The sequence below is a fragment of the Misgurnus anguillicaudatus genome, chromosome 8, assembly GCF_027580225.2.
Source record: "Misgurnus anguillicaudatus chromosome 8, ASM2758022v2, whole genome shotgun sequence".
Lineage (NCBI taxonomy): Eukaryota > Metazoa > Chordata > Actinopteri > Cypriniformes > Cobitidae > Misgurnus > Misgurnus anguillicaudatus.
The window spans coordinates 5,621,148-5,636,633 of record NC_073344.2 but is presented as its reverse complement, the minus strand read 5'-3'; the positions used below and the strand labels follow the sequence as shown (position 1 = coordinate 5,636,633).

At 38.9% G+C, this 15,486-nt stretch overlaps 2 protein-coding genes across 2 annotated transcripts in view; one reads left to right on the top strand and one right to left on the bottom strand.

Moving 5' to 3' along the window:
- Positions 1 to 4,141, top strand: part of nme7 (NME/NM23 family member 7) — a 43,511-nt gene extending 39,370 nt beyond the window's left edge. The window contains exons 11-12 of the mRNA XM_055213524.2: positions 1,990 to 2,097; positions 4,052 to 4,141. Of these exons, the coding sequence (XP_055069499.1) occupies positions 1,990 to 2,097; positions 4,052 to 4,084 (141 nt within the window). The 3' untranslated portion in view covers positions 4,085 to 4,141. The remainder of the gene's footprint in view (positions 1 to 1,989; positions 2,098 to 4,051) is intronic.
- On the bottom strand, positions 4,142 to 13,700 carry atp1b1a (ATPase Na+/K+ transporting subunit beta 1a). The gene is made up of 6 exons (XM_055213527.2): positions 13,487 to 13,700; positions 9,966 to 10,094; positions 7,579 to 7,734; positions 6,869 to 7,053; positions 5,637 to 5,720; positions 4,142 to 5,553 (listed from the first exon to the last, which is right to left on the bottom strand). The coding sequence occupies exons 1-6, from the start codon at positions 13,578 to 13,580 to the stop codon at positions 5,296 to 5,298; spliced, it is 906 nt and encodes a 301-aa protein (XP_055069502.2). The 5' UTR covers positions 13,581 to 13,700; the 3' UTR covers positions 4,142 to 5,295.
- Between the last annotated feature and the right edge of the window lie 1,786 nt (positions 13,701 to 15,486).

Below are 15,486 nucleotides of genomic sequence, written 5' to 3'. Positions count from 1 at the left end.
CAGCTGAGCTCTGAATGAGAAGCACATGTGAGTGAGAATTAAAGTCAAGACCTGGTATTAGTCCAACATTCAGCCGAAAGGGCAGTGAAATATAAACTCAAAGTAAACTCAGCCGAGACCCCTTGAACTTCTGTCATGCTGGAAAGGCAGCGGAGGAGTATTTTATTCACAGTTCTTCACCTTTCTAACATAACGTAAAAGCGGTCTTACTATTACGAAATTAATTGTCTGACGCATGTCTATCAGACTTTTATTCATATGCAACCATTGTGGGTTTATGTTTTTTGGAATATGACAGCAGCCATAAAATGTTTAAAGGGTTAGTTTACAAAAAAAAATTCTGTTACCATTTACTCACCCTCGTTTTGTGCCAAACTTTATTATTCTGCTGAATACAAAGGAGGATATTTTGAAAAATGTTTGTAACCAAGCAAATCTGGTGCACCCTATAGGATATAATAATACTATAGAAAGTAAATGGTGCCCCAGGTCTATTTGGTTAACATGTAAATGATGACAGAATTTTTTGTTTATTTAAAGCAGTCTTTTCCGTACCAGTCTGGTTTACAGTGAGGATACAGGGTTCCCACAGTTCCTTGCAAGTATGTGAATCTGGGGGGAAAAATTCAAGGCCCTGGGAAGTTTTTGAAAATATACATACATATATACAGGTCATTGAAAGTGCTTGAATCTATTTTATTCAAGAAGTATAAAATATTATTCCCTGTGTAGTGTAGGATAATATCACACATGCTAAACTGTTCGCTTTAAATGCTTATATCTTCTGTATGCGAATGTTGATTCATACCAAAATGCTTTTTTGCATAGTTGTGTTTGACACATGAAAACGTCTCGGGTTACGTATGTAACTGTTGTTCCCTGAGAAGGGAACGAGACGCTGCGTCTCCCTTGCCATACTTTCTGCATCCCTGTAATGCCGTCTTTGGCAATATTTCAGGTAGTGATATACTTCCTGGCTCCCACGTCACCCTGTCTTTGTTGTCAAGCCTCACCATTGGTTGAATTTGATATACACATTCAGACGCACTTACCCCTGGAGGCGTCCCCGAAGTGTCACCGCAGTGACGCAGTGCGAGTTCCCTCGAAAGGGAACTGTAACAATGTTTCTTAATAGGTAACACAATGTAACTTTGCTCTCACTTAAAATGCGTCCCCACATTAAGTCATTGATTTGAGGGTATTGGACCTGGAAAGTTCTTGAAAGGTCCTTGAATTTGAAGTTAACTGAGATGTGGGAACCCTGAGGATAGCTTGAGCTTGACCAGAAATGTCTTTCTTTTTTTTCTTCACGCCATTCCAGCATCCATGGCGAGAACTGGTAATCCATTCATGAGTTGTTCCACACACATGTTGGGGGAGGGGCAATTTGGTATCTCCAATTCACCTAACTTGCATGTTTTTGTCCTGTGGGAGGAAACCAGAGTACCTAAAGTTAACCCACAGTGACAGAGAGAGAACATGCAAACTCCACACAGAAAGGCCAGCGGACCTTTCCAGGGCTTGAACTCCCATTGAGCCACTGTGCTGCCCCGACCAAAAATAAAAAAATTACTGGTTTTCACAGTAATTATGTGACACAATCCCATTCTTATTTATAGTTACATCTCATAATTTAAAACATATACAATTTGCAAAAGTTTTAATGTAATATAAAACTCATTTTTGTTTCATTGTTTTAGAAAGTGTCTTTGTGGTGTGCAGGATGGAAGTAGTTATATAAAAAGCAGATGTTTGCAGTAAATAGGAAGTATCTAAGTAACGTGAACAAGCACGTGCGAGTAACCCGATGCCCTTGACAGGATGTGACGTTATCTGATCTCATACTTTTGAGCATGGTTAACCACCATCACAACGCATGCATCATCATCATCAGCCCTGTTTTCATCCTGTTGCTCCACAGAGAATGAACTGTTAAAAGCCTTTGCTCCATTGTTCTAGTGTAACCCATCATCATTTGTTTCCTTACAGGAAATTGCACGGCATCTTCGGCCCAACACTTTACGAGCTCTCTTTGGCAAAAACAAAGTGCAGAACGGCATTCACTGCACAGACCTGGCAGACGATGGGATCCTGGAGGTTAGCACATGCAAATCACATTCAAACTGCAAAAGCCACACAGTCACGTTTTTGTGTCGACTCAATGAGTTCTGCCGTTTAGAGGCGCAGCTTGCTTTGATGATGTCTGGCCTTTGCTCTTGAAAAATATTTCTGGAGCCCACAAGTACTTACGATGCCCAGAACAAAATGGCATCCAGGTCCCATGACCGTCCGCAGTAGGCCGGCCCAGACCTACATCGTGTCTTACATGAAGGGAAGCAGGCAGATGTCAGTACGGTTGAAGGGAAAAGGCATTGTTATGCCAGGGAGTGGGTTTGGCCCGGTGGACGTCATTGTTTTGCACAACTCCTGATCTGTTCAGCCTCCTAGCACAAATGGTCTCTTGTTAATCATTTGCCTGCTGACCGACTCAGCCGTGACATTCCAAGAGCTCAGGCCTCAGAGGCCCAGTACAAACTCTTCTGTGCCGAACACACACACACACACAGCTGTAACAGGCACAATTCAGGGAAAGTCAATTGTTTGAAACTTAAACAAGCTGGCGACTTGTTGCTGAGGCCTGATAAAGTGCTTAGAAGTGAATGAAGTGGTAAATGTGCATAAAAGATTAATGCAAGGATATTTTTAAAGGGGGCTCCCAGCAAGCAATTTTGCATTTAAAAGACATCCAATACCTGTTCAAACACAGCCCAGACGTCTAGGCTAAAACATGACAAAATTTGGGTTGTCAGTGATATTAAGTAGACGTCTAACTGTAGCCCAAAAATAAATTATTTTGGCAGAAACAACCAAATTTAATTTTACATTTTCGGCTAGAAGTGGGTTGTCATGTGCGTTGTCACGGTAACGTGCCTGAAGTGAACTTCCGGTCTGTACTTATTTATCGGTATGGCTAGTGGCTAAACTGATCTTCGAAACAAATACCTTGTCGAAAAAAAACATTTTTGGTTTGCTAAAGGCGAGACGAGACGACGAGCATGAATCACAACTGTGCGAAGAGATTTGGCAGTCAGGCAAAAATGTAAGGACCTGTAGCTAACATTAATTTTTCACAGTAACGTTAGCTCAGTCTAGTAGTTGATACGCATTATGATATAAACAAAGGTAATGTACTTGTCATTTATTTCCCTTGTTATCAGAAATAAAAGGACTCTGTAAAAGGAAGTTTCATTTAGTCCACAAAAGCCATTTGTTTATGTTCTTTCTGTTAAAACCATCTATAGTTAAAGGTACATTCCACTTTTTTTGAAAATATGCTTATTTTCCAGCTCCCTAGAGTTAAACACTTTGATTCTTACCATTTTGGAATCCATTCAGCTGATCTCCGGGTCTGGTGCTACCACTTTTGGCGTAGCTTGGCACAATCCATTGAATCTGGTTGGACCATTAGCATAGGGCAAAAAATAATAACCAAGGAGTTTAAATATTTTTCCTATTTAAAACTTGACTCTTCTGTAGTTACACTGTGCACTAAGAAAATTAAAAGTCGCAATTTTCTACGCAGATATGGTTAGGAACTTCACTCTCATTCTGGCGTAATAATCAAGGACTTTGCTGATGTAACATGGCTGCAGCAGGCGTAGAGATATTACGCACTGCCCGAAAATAGTCACCTGCCATTGAAAGTAACTGCGTAATATCACTACTACTAATATAACATCACTTTTGCACGATGCTAATGGTCTAATCAGATTCAATGGATTGTGCTAAGCTATGCTAAAAGTGCTAGCGCCATACCCGGAGATCAGCTAAATGGATTTCAAAACGGTAATAATCAAATGTTTAACTCTAGGGGAGCTGTAAAATTTGCATATTTTAAAAATAAAGAGGAATGTCCCTTTAACCTACACTGTAAAATTATGGCTATTGTTTGCTGGGTTGCATGACTGTGTAAAGTGTTTTGATCATGTTTTGTTGTGTTAATGTTGTTATGTACGCTTAGACTAAATTGTGATTATTTCTTTTTTTGTAGGTTCAATATTTCTTTAAGATTTTAGATGGGTGAAGCAAACACAAGACATTTTCCCAACACCATTTAAATAAAGACCACTTTAACAATAAATCAGTTGTCTGTCCATTTATTTCTTTTTCAGGTCTTACCCAGATTTAAATAACAATACATGAGCAAATGACTGTTTTGACAAGTGTTCCAACTTTGCCTTTAAAGTTGTTTTTATAACACAAACATAGTATCCTATTACATGGGGTATTGCTTTGCATCTGATAGGTTTCGAACCTTTGACCAGTGACTTTGGTATCTGGATTCATACATTACGTTTTCTCCTGCTGAAAAAATTGTACAACTGCATAAATATAAAATTCTTCCACCATGAACATGGCTAAAACATTCATTAGAAAGTAACACCGCATATTATGCGATGTCTCCAGAAAAAAAATTAAAAGCACTGAAATGCCACGGTGACCACTGGCCACTTCAGTCCTCCAGGCTAGACACAGTTCTACACTTAATAGTAAAGGAATATAAGCTTTACACAAACCGACTTTTCATTAGCCCCAATTTCCCAAATTGCAAGACAATCAAATAAAACGTCAAAAGGTGATGTACAAACATATTCCCCACAATCAACGAAAAAAAAATAAAGGCAACAAAGAAAGGAAAAAGAATTTAACGGAGTGCAGTCACTTTCACACACACAGACAGACCTGGGGAGTTCAGAGCGTACCATGCCAGTATTTTCAGTTTTTAAGTTTAGACATATACACACACATTCACACTCAAACTCTCACATTTACTAACGTATACACACACACACCTTGGACCACTAAGGCTCTCTCACAATACAGTAAGACAACAAAAAATGACAACATGGCTTGGAAAGGACCACTGTATGCAACTACTGCACACTCCATAGAGAGACCACACTAGGCAGAAATACTCAGGGGACAGAAACACTGCTCGCTACATCAGTAGTGGAATTATAATTTACAGTAATAAATGAACGTCCCATGGCTCACGGAATATTCTCATTTACAGTAGAATAAATACTTTGCTATTGCTACTCTTCCTGTAATTTACAATCTAAAACCTAGACATGCAGAGAAAGCTAGTGTAAAGCATACAGATTAAGTGTAGGTCCCGTATGTTGTGAAAGTTTGTTCAAGACTAGTTGTTGTTGATGTTTTTATCCAATTGAATGTGTTGAAATTATCATGTTTGAAATGGGCAGAATAAAAGCGCTATTTTCATAGCTAAGGTCATGACTCGATCAGGATTTTGATATCAAAGCGTCCCTGAGAACGGTCTTTCTCGCTGTAATGGATGTTCTCGCCGTATACTTTACACTCTATGCGCATCTCAAAACCCCTGGTGATGTTTTGAAACTTGATGGCCACGAGAGGCTGGAGGTACTGTGGCTGTAGCAGCTTGCCGTAGTAAGGATAATACTGGAGAGGGAAACCGGCACCCACCCCAAAGTAATCAATGTGTCCCAGCTTGTCTGCTTCTTCATCTCTCTGTTGTGATAAGGAGAACTTGTGTTAAGATCCGTCTCAAGAGTACTATAGCGCATTCAATCATCTTTGGAAGTGTTTCTTACCTTGCTTTTGCAGTGGATTGGAATCAGATTGCCCTGATTGTGGGGGTGGGCTCCCTCAGGAAGACTGTCATTAGTGGATGGAGGCTAAGGAAAGAGTTTAAAGATATTACCATGCCTGATGTTGCCCTTAGATTAACAAACCAATTCTTAGCCTGGAAAGCAATAAAATTGTTAAAGGATTAGTCCATTTTCTTAAAAAATCCAGATAATTTACTCACCACCATGTCATCCAAAATGTAGATGGTCAAATGTAGTTTTTTTTTGTTCAGTCGAGAAAAAACTATGTCTCCTGAGGAAAACATTCCAGGATTTTTCTCATTTCAATGGACTTTAACGGACCCCAACACATTACAGTTTTAAAATTGCACATTCAGAGTTTCAAAGGACTCCAAACAATTCCAAACAAGGCATAAGGGTCTTATCTAGCGAAACGAAAATAAAAAATATGCACTTTTAAACCACAACCTCTCGTCTATCTCCGATCCTGTGACACGCCAGCGCGACCTCACATAATTGCGTAATGCCGCGGAAAGGTCATGTGTTACATATATGAAACGCACATTTGGGGACAATTTTAAACTATAAACTGACACAAAGACATTAATTAGTATCATTCAACATACAACAACGTCGGAACGGTCCTCTTTCTCCACACTTGTAAACACTGGGGCGTAGTTTAGCATACGTCCTTCATGACCTCTTGATGTGATGACGTATTGCATGAGGTCGCGCTGGCGCATCACAGGACCGGAGACAGACGAGAAGCCGCGGTCCAAAAGTGCATACCCTCCATTTTTCTTGTCAAAAATAAGAATCGCTAGATAAGACCCACATGCCCCGCCTGGGATCGTTTAAAGTCCTCCGCAACCCCGTTGAAGCTGCAATTTTAAACTGCATTAAAACTGTTGGGGTCCATTTAAATGAGAAATCCTGGAATGTTTTCCTAAAAAAAACAATTTCTTCTCCACTGAACAAAGAAAGACATCAACATCCTGAATGACATGGTGGTGAGTCTGGATTTTTTTTTTTTTTAAGAAAATTGACTAATCCTTTAATAGCGAAGGAATGACTTTAAATAGAATAATAACACTTTACATTAAGGATCTTTACATTCACGGTTATTACAATAGCTTATAAATTAACATGTTATTTAAAAAACTGCTTTGCTTTTCACGGTCACGCTAACGTCTTTCACATTAAACCATTGCTATTCAAACAAGATTAAAACTCACCCGAGGCCTGAAGTTGACAATTCTATTGAGTTTAATTACAAGGCAGGGTTTGCCCTGACTGAAGCCATATGATTTGTCCTGGGTCCCCGCGCAGTCTTTCAGCCAGGAACGCTCAAAACGGCAGGCCCTCCTCTGGCCATTGTCATCCTCTAGGGCTCCACGGTCCCAGTAGGGTCCCGGTTTGTCTGGACAAGAAATCCATTGTAGACGGTTAGTGTCTAATGCAAGTTTATTTAGTCGTCCTTACCACAACATTGCATGAGCATGGGAGACAGCAAAATGGGTCAAATAAAGCCTCAATTGTCTACCTAGGCAGTATAGCCAAGACATGGACCGTTGAATTGTAAATGAAGATCATATGACTCAAAGCTCAGGAAGGTTGCAGGGTATCACTTTCTTGACTGTACACACTGTACATGAACTTTGGCTGACATATTCAGTATAGCAAGGATCTCTACAACATGCTAGAATATATGACTGTGCAATTAATCATTTTTGCATTCAATTTGGGATTTAAACAAGGATAATCAAGGTAAAACAAGCATTTTGCGTTTAAAGAATGATTTCTTGTTAATTAGCATTTTTAAATCAGACTCTGCCTAAATTTGGGATTTCTTAATGGCCAGGATTAAGCAAATGCATATGAATATTACATACAAATGACATACACAGGCATGTAGTTAAAAATAGCATCTTAGGACTCAATGTACCTCCACAGTTCTCAAACTTCATTTCATCCGTCTGATTCTCCTTATCGTATGGCTCTAGAAGCTTTGCAATATTTGTCACATATGCTTCAAAAGTTGACGAATCGTTCATGTTGAAGGTGATTTCTGCTTTGTCTGGGCGTGGGGAGTGTGAAAGGCCTGTAAAAAGGTAAAACCTGTGTTAAACAATGTACAACATATTATTATTTAAAAGTGTTTTGCCTGCAAAACTTTCTTTTTATTGCAAGGAGAACTGACAATGCCTGGTAACTCGGGCACCCGCAAGTCCATTCATTGTCATGGAAGTTTGCTATTCAGATTCTCTGCTTGGCAGTAATTTTCCACCAGCTCGAGCTTACGGCCAAAACGGGGCGTGGCGTGAGCAGAACCAGCAGAAGAGAACAAGCAAACGGAAACCTTATATTGGCTGTAATGCAAAGTTGCTTTTCAACAGGTCGGTAATGAAGCCCCACGCATGTGCTGCAGCTTTATTGTCGGTGACAAAGACGAGCTGGAGACTGTTTCTGTTTCAGAAGTGCGATTGCGTGTGTTCTTTTAATACAGTTTTATTACACAGGCCCCGTCTATCCAGTCAGAGCCTGTGAGAGTCTCCCAGCTTCCCCCCTCCTCCTCTCCATACGCTCACGTGCTCCTCTAACACAATGGAAACTTTTAGCCCCAAAGAGGCGGGACTTGAGCGCACGCAGCATGTCTTTTCTACTGCCGGCCTTTTTCTTGGCAAATAGCTGCACACCATGGTGATCTCCACTCATTCTTGCTCTCGTTTCTTTCACTAAACTTCAAATCTCAGGGGTTGGCTGGCTCTCTTAAAGGGGAAGTGTTTCTTCTTGGCAGAGACGTTTATGTTCAGGATCAAAATAGCGGTTTATGAATGCAGCTAAATTTAAAGCCAAGACGGGAGTGTGCACTATGCAAACATTCACTGGCATGACTGGTGTGGCAAATGCCTGGCCGTGGAGCTAGCGGTCTCTAAACGTACGCAGATTTAGGAAACAAGAGTGTACAATGCTCTCCACTGTTTCTTTTCCCGTTTTCAGCCAAAGCGAAATTGCACAAGACTCCTTCAAGCAAAACAGGCTTACCCAAAGCTCGATAAACCTTAGACCTGTTGGAAACTATTCTAGTGGCATGTTCAAGTGCAAACAGGGTAACACTGTCAGCCCGTACCGAATTACAAGACATATCAGTTCAAAGACACGTAAAGCGCGTCGCTGAGGATCAGCCCTAACGGGAAGCCTCGTTGGTCTAGCAGGGAGTGTGAAGGTCAAAATGGCTTTCGGTCTCCCTCACGTCTCCTCCCTTCCGCCCCCCTTACCACCACCACCCCTCTCTGAGGTCAGGGAGACCTTCAGAGCTGTCACAAGGTTTACAGAAACAGTATTAAGGAACCATCTAAAGAGTCACTTATATTATGCTTAATTGGACCTGAGTGCGATTGTCCCCACTCCAACGCTGGTCTGCACTCACACGACACTTTATGATCTGTACATGATGCAATTGTTTTAAAGATAACTGGAAGACATGTCCAATGGAGATCATCGTAATTCTGAGTTTATGGCTTAATTGGTGTGTTGGAAATCATTGAGATCTTCCAGATCTATTGGTGTATGACATTAAAGCAACACGAAAATGATTGCATAGCAGACTGCTTCTAATATGCTTTTAAATGTCTTTCACGGTTATGGCATTATATAATAACATTAAATAAACCGATCGGTCTGTGCAGCATGCATGATGCATGCATTTGTGCTGCGGGTATCAGAATTTCTTCCAGTGACAAATGATGGCGCCGAATCACAGTGACCCATGCCAGAGGTTATCTCTGCAAAGCAAACCGCACCTTGGTATTGTACGGAGCGATCACACTAGCTAAACGAACCATACTTTGGGGACCAAGCGTACTCGGGTACAGTTCGGTATGCATAGGGCAAGTACACTCTGTGACATTTCAAAAACACTGTTCTTTTTATCTTTCCAAATAAATCGCATAAAATAAAATGTAACGTTTTTGTCGCCAGTACTGTTTTAAAAGTTTGTGATGAAGAAGCCTTTAGTGAACGTTGTCAACACTCAAAGGACCACAGCATTTCACAGACAATAAACAAATCTCAGAAGTTCAAATAAGGCGAGGGAACACTAAAAGTGATAAACACTGAAACCATGACAACATTGTCACAACAGTGCTGCATATAGTACTTATCAAAAATCATACCAGTCAAAACAATAAATAGCTTTTAAAAGTACATGTAGTTCATTCTGTATCTCTAAATTCTGGCACTTCATGCCCAGAGTGTTTCAAATGCAACAAAAAAAACTTAATTTTACTGTGGCATGCAATTTCTACAACATGATTTAAATTTGTATTTTACCTGGGGGTGCCACCCTGTCCTGGTATGTGGGCTTGTAGTTGCTGAGAGTCAAAAGCATGGCCTGGATGGTGCCAATAAATATTCCAGCCAAGCAGCCGTAGAAGATTACATAGAAGATGAAGATTTTGACTGTAAAGAAAAGTAGATGGCATTAATTCAATATGACATATAAGAGCTGGGTAATAACATTTTAGTTCAGTTCAGTGGCGATTAAATCTATCCATTCACATACTGAAATGCATTTTACCTTAAAGGTGCAGTGTGTAATTTTTAAAAGGGTCTCTTGACAGGAATGCTAAATAATATACAAAACTATATTATAAGAGGTGTATAAAAACCTTTCAATAATGAACCATTATGTTTTCATTACCTTAGAATGAGACGTTTTTATATACATACATCGAGGGTCCCCTTACGTGGAAGTCGCCATTTATGCTGCCATGTTTCTAAAGAAGCCCCTAATGGACAAACTTTTTTACTAAATTGTCTCCGTCGATGACATGTTTTTCTGGTGGCGGCTACTGTAGCTTCTCTATGCGTTTCAAAAGTGAGGGAAGAGCAGTGGACTGAGACATGGGTTGCAATTTGCGACCTCACCACTAAATGCCGCTAAAATGTACACACTGCACCTTTATCTATGCATGATGAGGCACAGATTGAGCATTTAACAAAACAAAGTACCCTAGACTTAACTAGTCTATACATTACTGAGCAGCATATAATTAACAAGAGGTGGACTGTAGTGAAGCATTTTTACTTTCTACTCAGAAAAACACTGATCAAGTACATTTTTCAAGTATCTTTGGAAAACATACTTCACTTTATTCCAAAGCATAATATTATAGTTTTTACTCAACTATATTTCATAAATACAAGTTTTACATTTAATACATAAAGTACATTAAAAATCTAGTACTTTTAGTAAAACTTCTACTTACTTTTACTTTAGCAATACATAAAATTTAATGAAATAAAAAATTATGATTCTGTGCTTTTGAATGTAGTGAAGTAAGTTGGAAACATGTATGCATGTGCATATAACAGAAAACCTTAAGTGTTCTGAGACAGCAGGTGAATTAATGCATGTAGCTCTTGAATATCAAAATAAAAGCCTCAGTTTATAATTACACGAGTGGTAGTGCCAAATCAATCTATATACCATTTTATTGAGTGACACCATTATAGTTTTAGTGTTTTAGCATGTACAAGCAGTTTGGTAGGCGTTTACAAAATAAACAAACTACCTAGTTTTAATGTCTTCTTCCTGACTTTCAAAGTTGAAGTGATCAGCTTTCTTATTCAAATAAGACACTCAGCATCTTATTTAAAGTCACCAATAATTGCGACACAACCCCAACGTTCCGAGAATTCCTCATTATGCTCTGTGAGTGTCACTATGTTCATGCATTACTCATAACACTCCCCGAACTCACATGTTCCCTGTATGATGCAACAACAGAAGACGAGCTGCTGACCTACAGAATAATAAACATTCTTGTCTTACATTGATGTGCCAGTCAGTACACTTCATTGAAAGTCTAACGTCTATTCTAACATTCGCTACAAGTCTTCAGCAACACAACAGTGTGATTGTCTGCGTGTGCCTGACTGGGCTTTGACTTCCTTTCCTTCACCTTAGGCAATAAAACATTGAAGGGCCCTTAAACCTACAGGAAACACATTCAACCTTGAATACAATACTAGAGACAATGGTTTCATGCGTGGACAATGCCTACCCCTAAAACTATTAATATGTCTGCTTTTATAATCCCACTGTGGTTTTTAATACCATATTAAAGCAGCATGGCAGACCATGAAAGTAGGAAACTTAAACACAATCGCATCAGTTGACGATTAACTTTGTCCTTCAACCCCTCACACTTGCCATGAATGGACGCGTCTCTTTTATTACGTAACAAAACTGTGTAAATTATACTTTTTGTTACGTCGTAGCCCACGCACATAGTGCGTAGTAAACTTCAACCTGTGGGAAAAATGTGGGAATGACTTGAATGAACTGAACTTCACATCAATATTTATCGAGAAACGATTAAATCGACAAGATAAAGTCAAAAACTCTTTAAATGAATACGAGCTTTAATGAAACTACACGCGTCGGTAGATTTGTTTCAGAAACCGACAGCTTCCTCTTAACTTACGTTACCCAACTCGTACATATCACGCAAGAGTGTTTGGATACTATTTGCCAGTAAAACTACTGCAACCAAGCCTATTTATCACTATAAATGCTTATTTGTAAACCTGTCGACTTAACGAAAGTTGTTCAAGAGATTTCTTTAGTTTGTTTTATGGTACACTTACAGTACATACAGTGACACTAGCAGGCTAAGCTACATGTGACTGCCGCACTCATGACACTCCACATGTCTGCCTAAACTCATTATTAAACTCATTTAGTTTTGAACTGAACATTTTGTATTATTATTATTATTATTATTATTAAATGATAAAATTGACGATTTATTACGAGTGGGTACTGGATAACATAACTTTAGGCCGAGTGAAACAAGTGTACGTACAGATCAATATCTCATCAGGAGTTCAGCGATAGACACAAATGTTCATAACCGATAAAGCTAGCAAGAGCTATGGTTTACTACTTTCTACATGGCATAAATAAGCATAAACTCGGCCATTTTTGATTATTTATATTTATTAACAAAACAGAATCTGTACGTTACCAATAATTTGTAACTATAAAATTATTAATAGCTGTAAGTCAAGAGTGAACTAACGTCAAACAGGCCAAATCTGTTTGCGTTATGAACATTACCTGAAAAAACATGCTCAGAATATTTGCTTATGCTTGTTGACACTACTTAAGATTTTAGTGTAATCTGACTTTTAAAAACTTTACCAAATTATGCTTTATAGACAGCTACTGTTCATTTCAAATATTTACACAGTGTCATGTTTTAGATGTTGACTGACAGTTTCTTCCTAAACCATAACAAAACTCGAAACATCATCTCGACCTTCAAAATGACCTTTTCTTTTCAAAGATTTCAGCCACTGACCTAAACTTCAACATCTCATTCAACAAATTTTGACAAAGCATTCTGGTTAAGTTTGCAAGCTATTCATTCGACAGTTGGCATCTTCAAATCTACATTATTCGCTGATCAGGTTATCATTTATTACGTTACTATAACTCAACCCACTAAAATGTCACACACACACACACAAAAATCAGTTTGTGTGAAATAAAACAATAAAGAGGTTATTTTAAAAAAAAAAGCCTAAAAGTATAATCTGGTTAATACAGAGAGTGCAAGTCGCCACCTCGAGGCAATTTTTCTCTTTGAAAACGAAAGTCGCGAGTCAAAATAGCGTGTTAAGTCAGCTCAAACAGGTGTTGAGTGTTTCCAACGCCAGGAAACACATCGCAGTTGTTTCTTTTGTATGTAAGTTATAGTCGTGTTGTATTAATATTGATATCTTTTAGACCAAAATAGTTCAATCCAAAAGTAGAGTAGGTGAAAAAACATATTTGCACTTACACCAACTGCCGCCTGTGCGTCCTAAAAATTCCTTCTTCTCTGAATTCCAGATAAAGCTCTTCCATCCTCCATCCGCATTTTTATTTGCAGACATTTTCGGCGATTAGTTCCCTTTTGGTGATGTTTAAGTGGGCCTTAGGGACTTTACAGCGATGTTGTCCCCTTCCTAAAAGTTGTAGAAAAGGACAAAGTCGTACCCGGTACCTTTGCTTGTACTCATTCTATTTATAGTCAGAAGCTCGACTCCGCCCAACGGCTGTTTTAATAAGTTACCTTCAAAAGAAGGAGGGCACGTTCTGACCAATCACAGTCACGTTTTGCGTTTGCGTAACAACTTGTAAATGGGGGCTGGAATTCATGCTCACTCGAGCACAGTTCAGTGTTGTTTCTTTCAAACTCTGAACCGTTTTTTCTTAACCTAAAGCTAATCTCCAATCCTGATCCTATTAAAATACAATAGCATACATTTGTCCAACTCGTTGCAAATGCTCAAGCGATATATTGTTGTTTGTCTGCGGTATCGACGAACTAATGGGAATACAATTTGAGTGAGCAAATAAAGTTAAAATAATAAAAAAAATCACAGTGTTCACTCTCTGTCACGCAGTACAGATGGCGCTATGATACACATTTTTATTTTTGTTGTAAATCTTGATGTAGTGAAATGAAACAAAATGTGAAAATATAAATGTCTGATCTAGTTATTCGTTTTCTCCTGCTGTTTGGGGGGGGGGGCATTTTCTGTCAAGTTCAAGTATCTGATCTATGTTTCATTCAAGGTCATCTGTGGGAGGTAACAAGCAGCTCATAGGTGAACCCACCTAAACCAACTCTGTCCAAATGTAGAGTAAAAGAGTTCTCTCGACAGCTTATGTGGTTATGTTATTTAACTAGTTGTTCTTTCCCATAAACCATAGACAAGTTGCAACAAGTATTAGTCCTTTGCTGTTATTATTACTTTTCAAAAACCCTTCATAGTGGGAATACTGGTTCTTTCTGAGTTTTGGGGTCTGTTTTGCCGCCAGCTCCATAGAACATCTTATAAAAAATGGGCATGGTATGAAATAAGGAAAAACACTGTGTTGAATGCTTGTATGTTTGAGTTTCAGCACTTTTTTATAAATCAGTTCATAAGCAAATAAGTACATTTAATTGTCTAAAAAAAAAGTGGGTGCGGACCTCTGAACATGTGCATACAGGTGTTTCCAACAGATCCAAGTATGACCTGTTGTCCATGTGATTCTTTTCACTGCCAGAAATCTCTATATGTCTTATTAATCGAAGAAATAAAATGTTATATCTACCTTAAAACAAAGAAAAATTATAAGACATATCGACAACGACAACAAAGTTTAAGCCCAAACTGAGCCAGCACACACTTGGACGCTACTGCAAAAACACATATACACTCACCTAAAGGATTATTAGGAACACCATACTAATACTGTGTTTGACCCCCTTTTCGCCTTCAGAACTGCCTTAATTCTACATGCCATTGATTCAACAAGGTGCTGAAAGCATTCTTTAGAAATGTTGGTGTTGGCCCATATTGATAGGATAGCATCTTGCAGTTGATGGAGATTTGGGTTTTATTGGGTTGAGATTTGATGACTTTGGTGTCATTTTAGTACAGTGAACTCATTGTCATGTTCAAGAAACCAATTTGAAATGATTCGAGCTTTGTGACATGCTGCATTATCCTGCTGGAAGTAGCCATCAGAGGATGGGTACATGGTGGTCAAAAAAGGATGCACATGGTCAGAAACAATGCTCAGGTAGGCTGTGGCATTTAAACGATGCCCAATCTGCACTAAGGGACCTTAAGTGTGCCAAGAAAACATCCCCCATTGCATTAATGAGAAATTGAACAGGTGTTCCTAATAACCCTTAGGTGAGTGTATGGTACAAATATGTACATTTGATGTAGTAATATGCACCCTTTATGTACTAAAGGTGTACTTTTTAAAAGTGTTCCGTGCCAGTGACTTTTTTCAGTACAG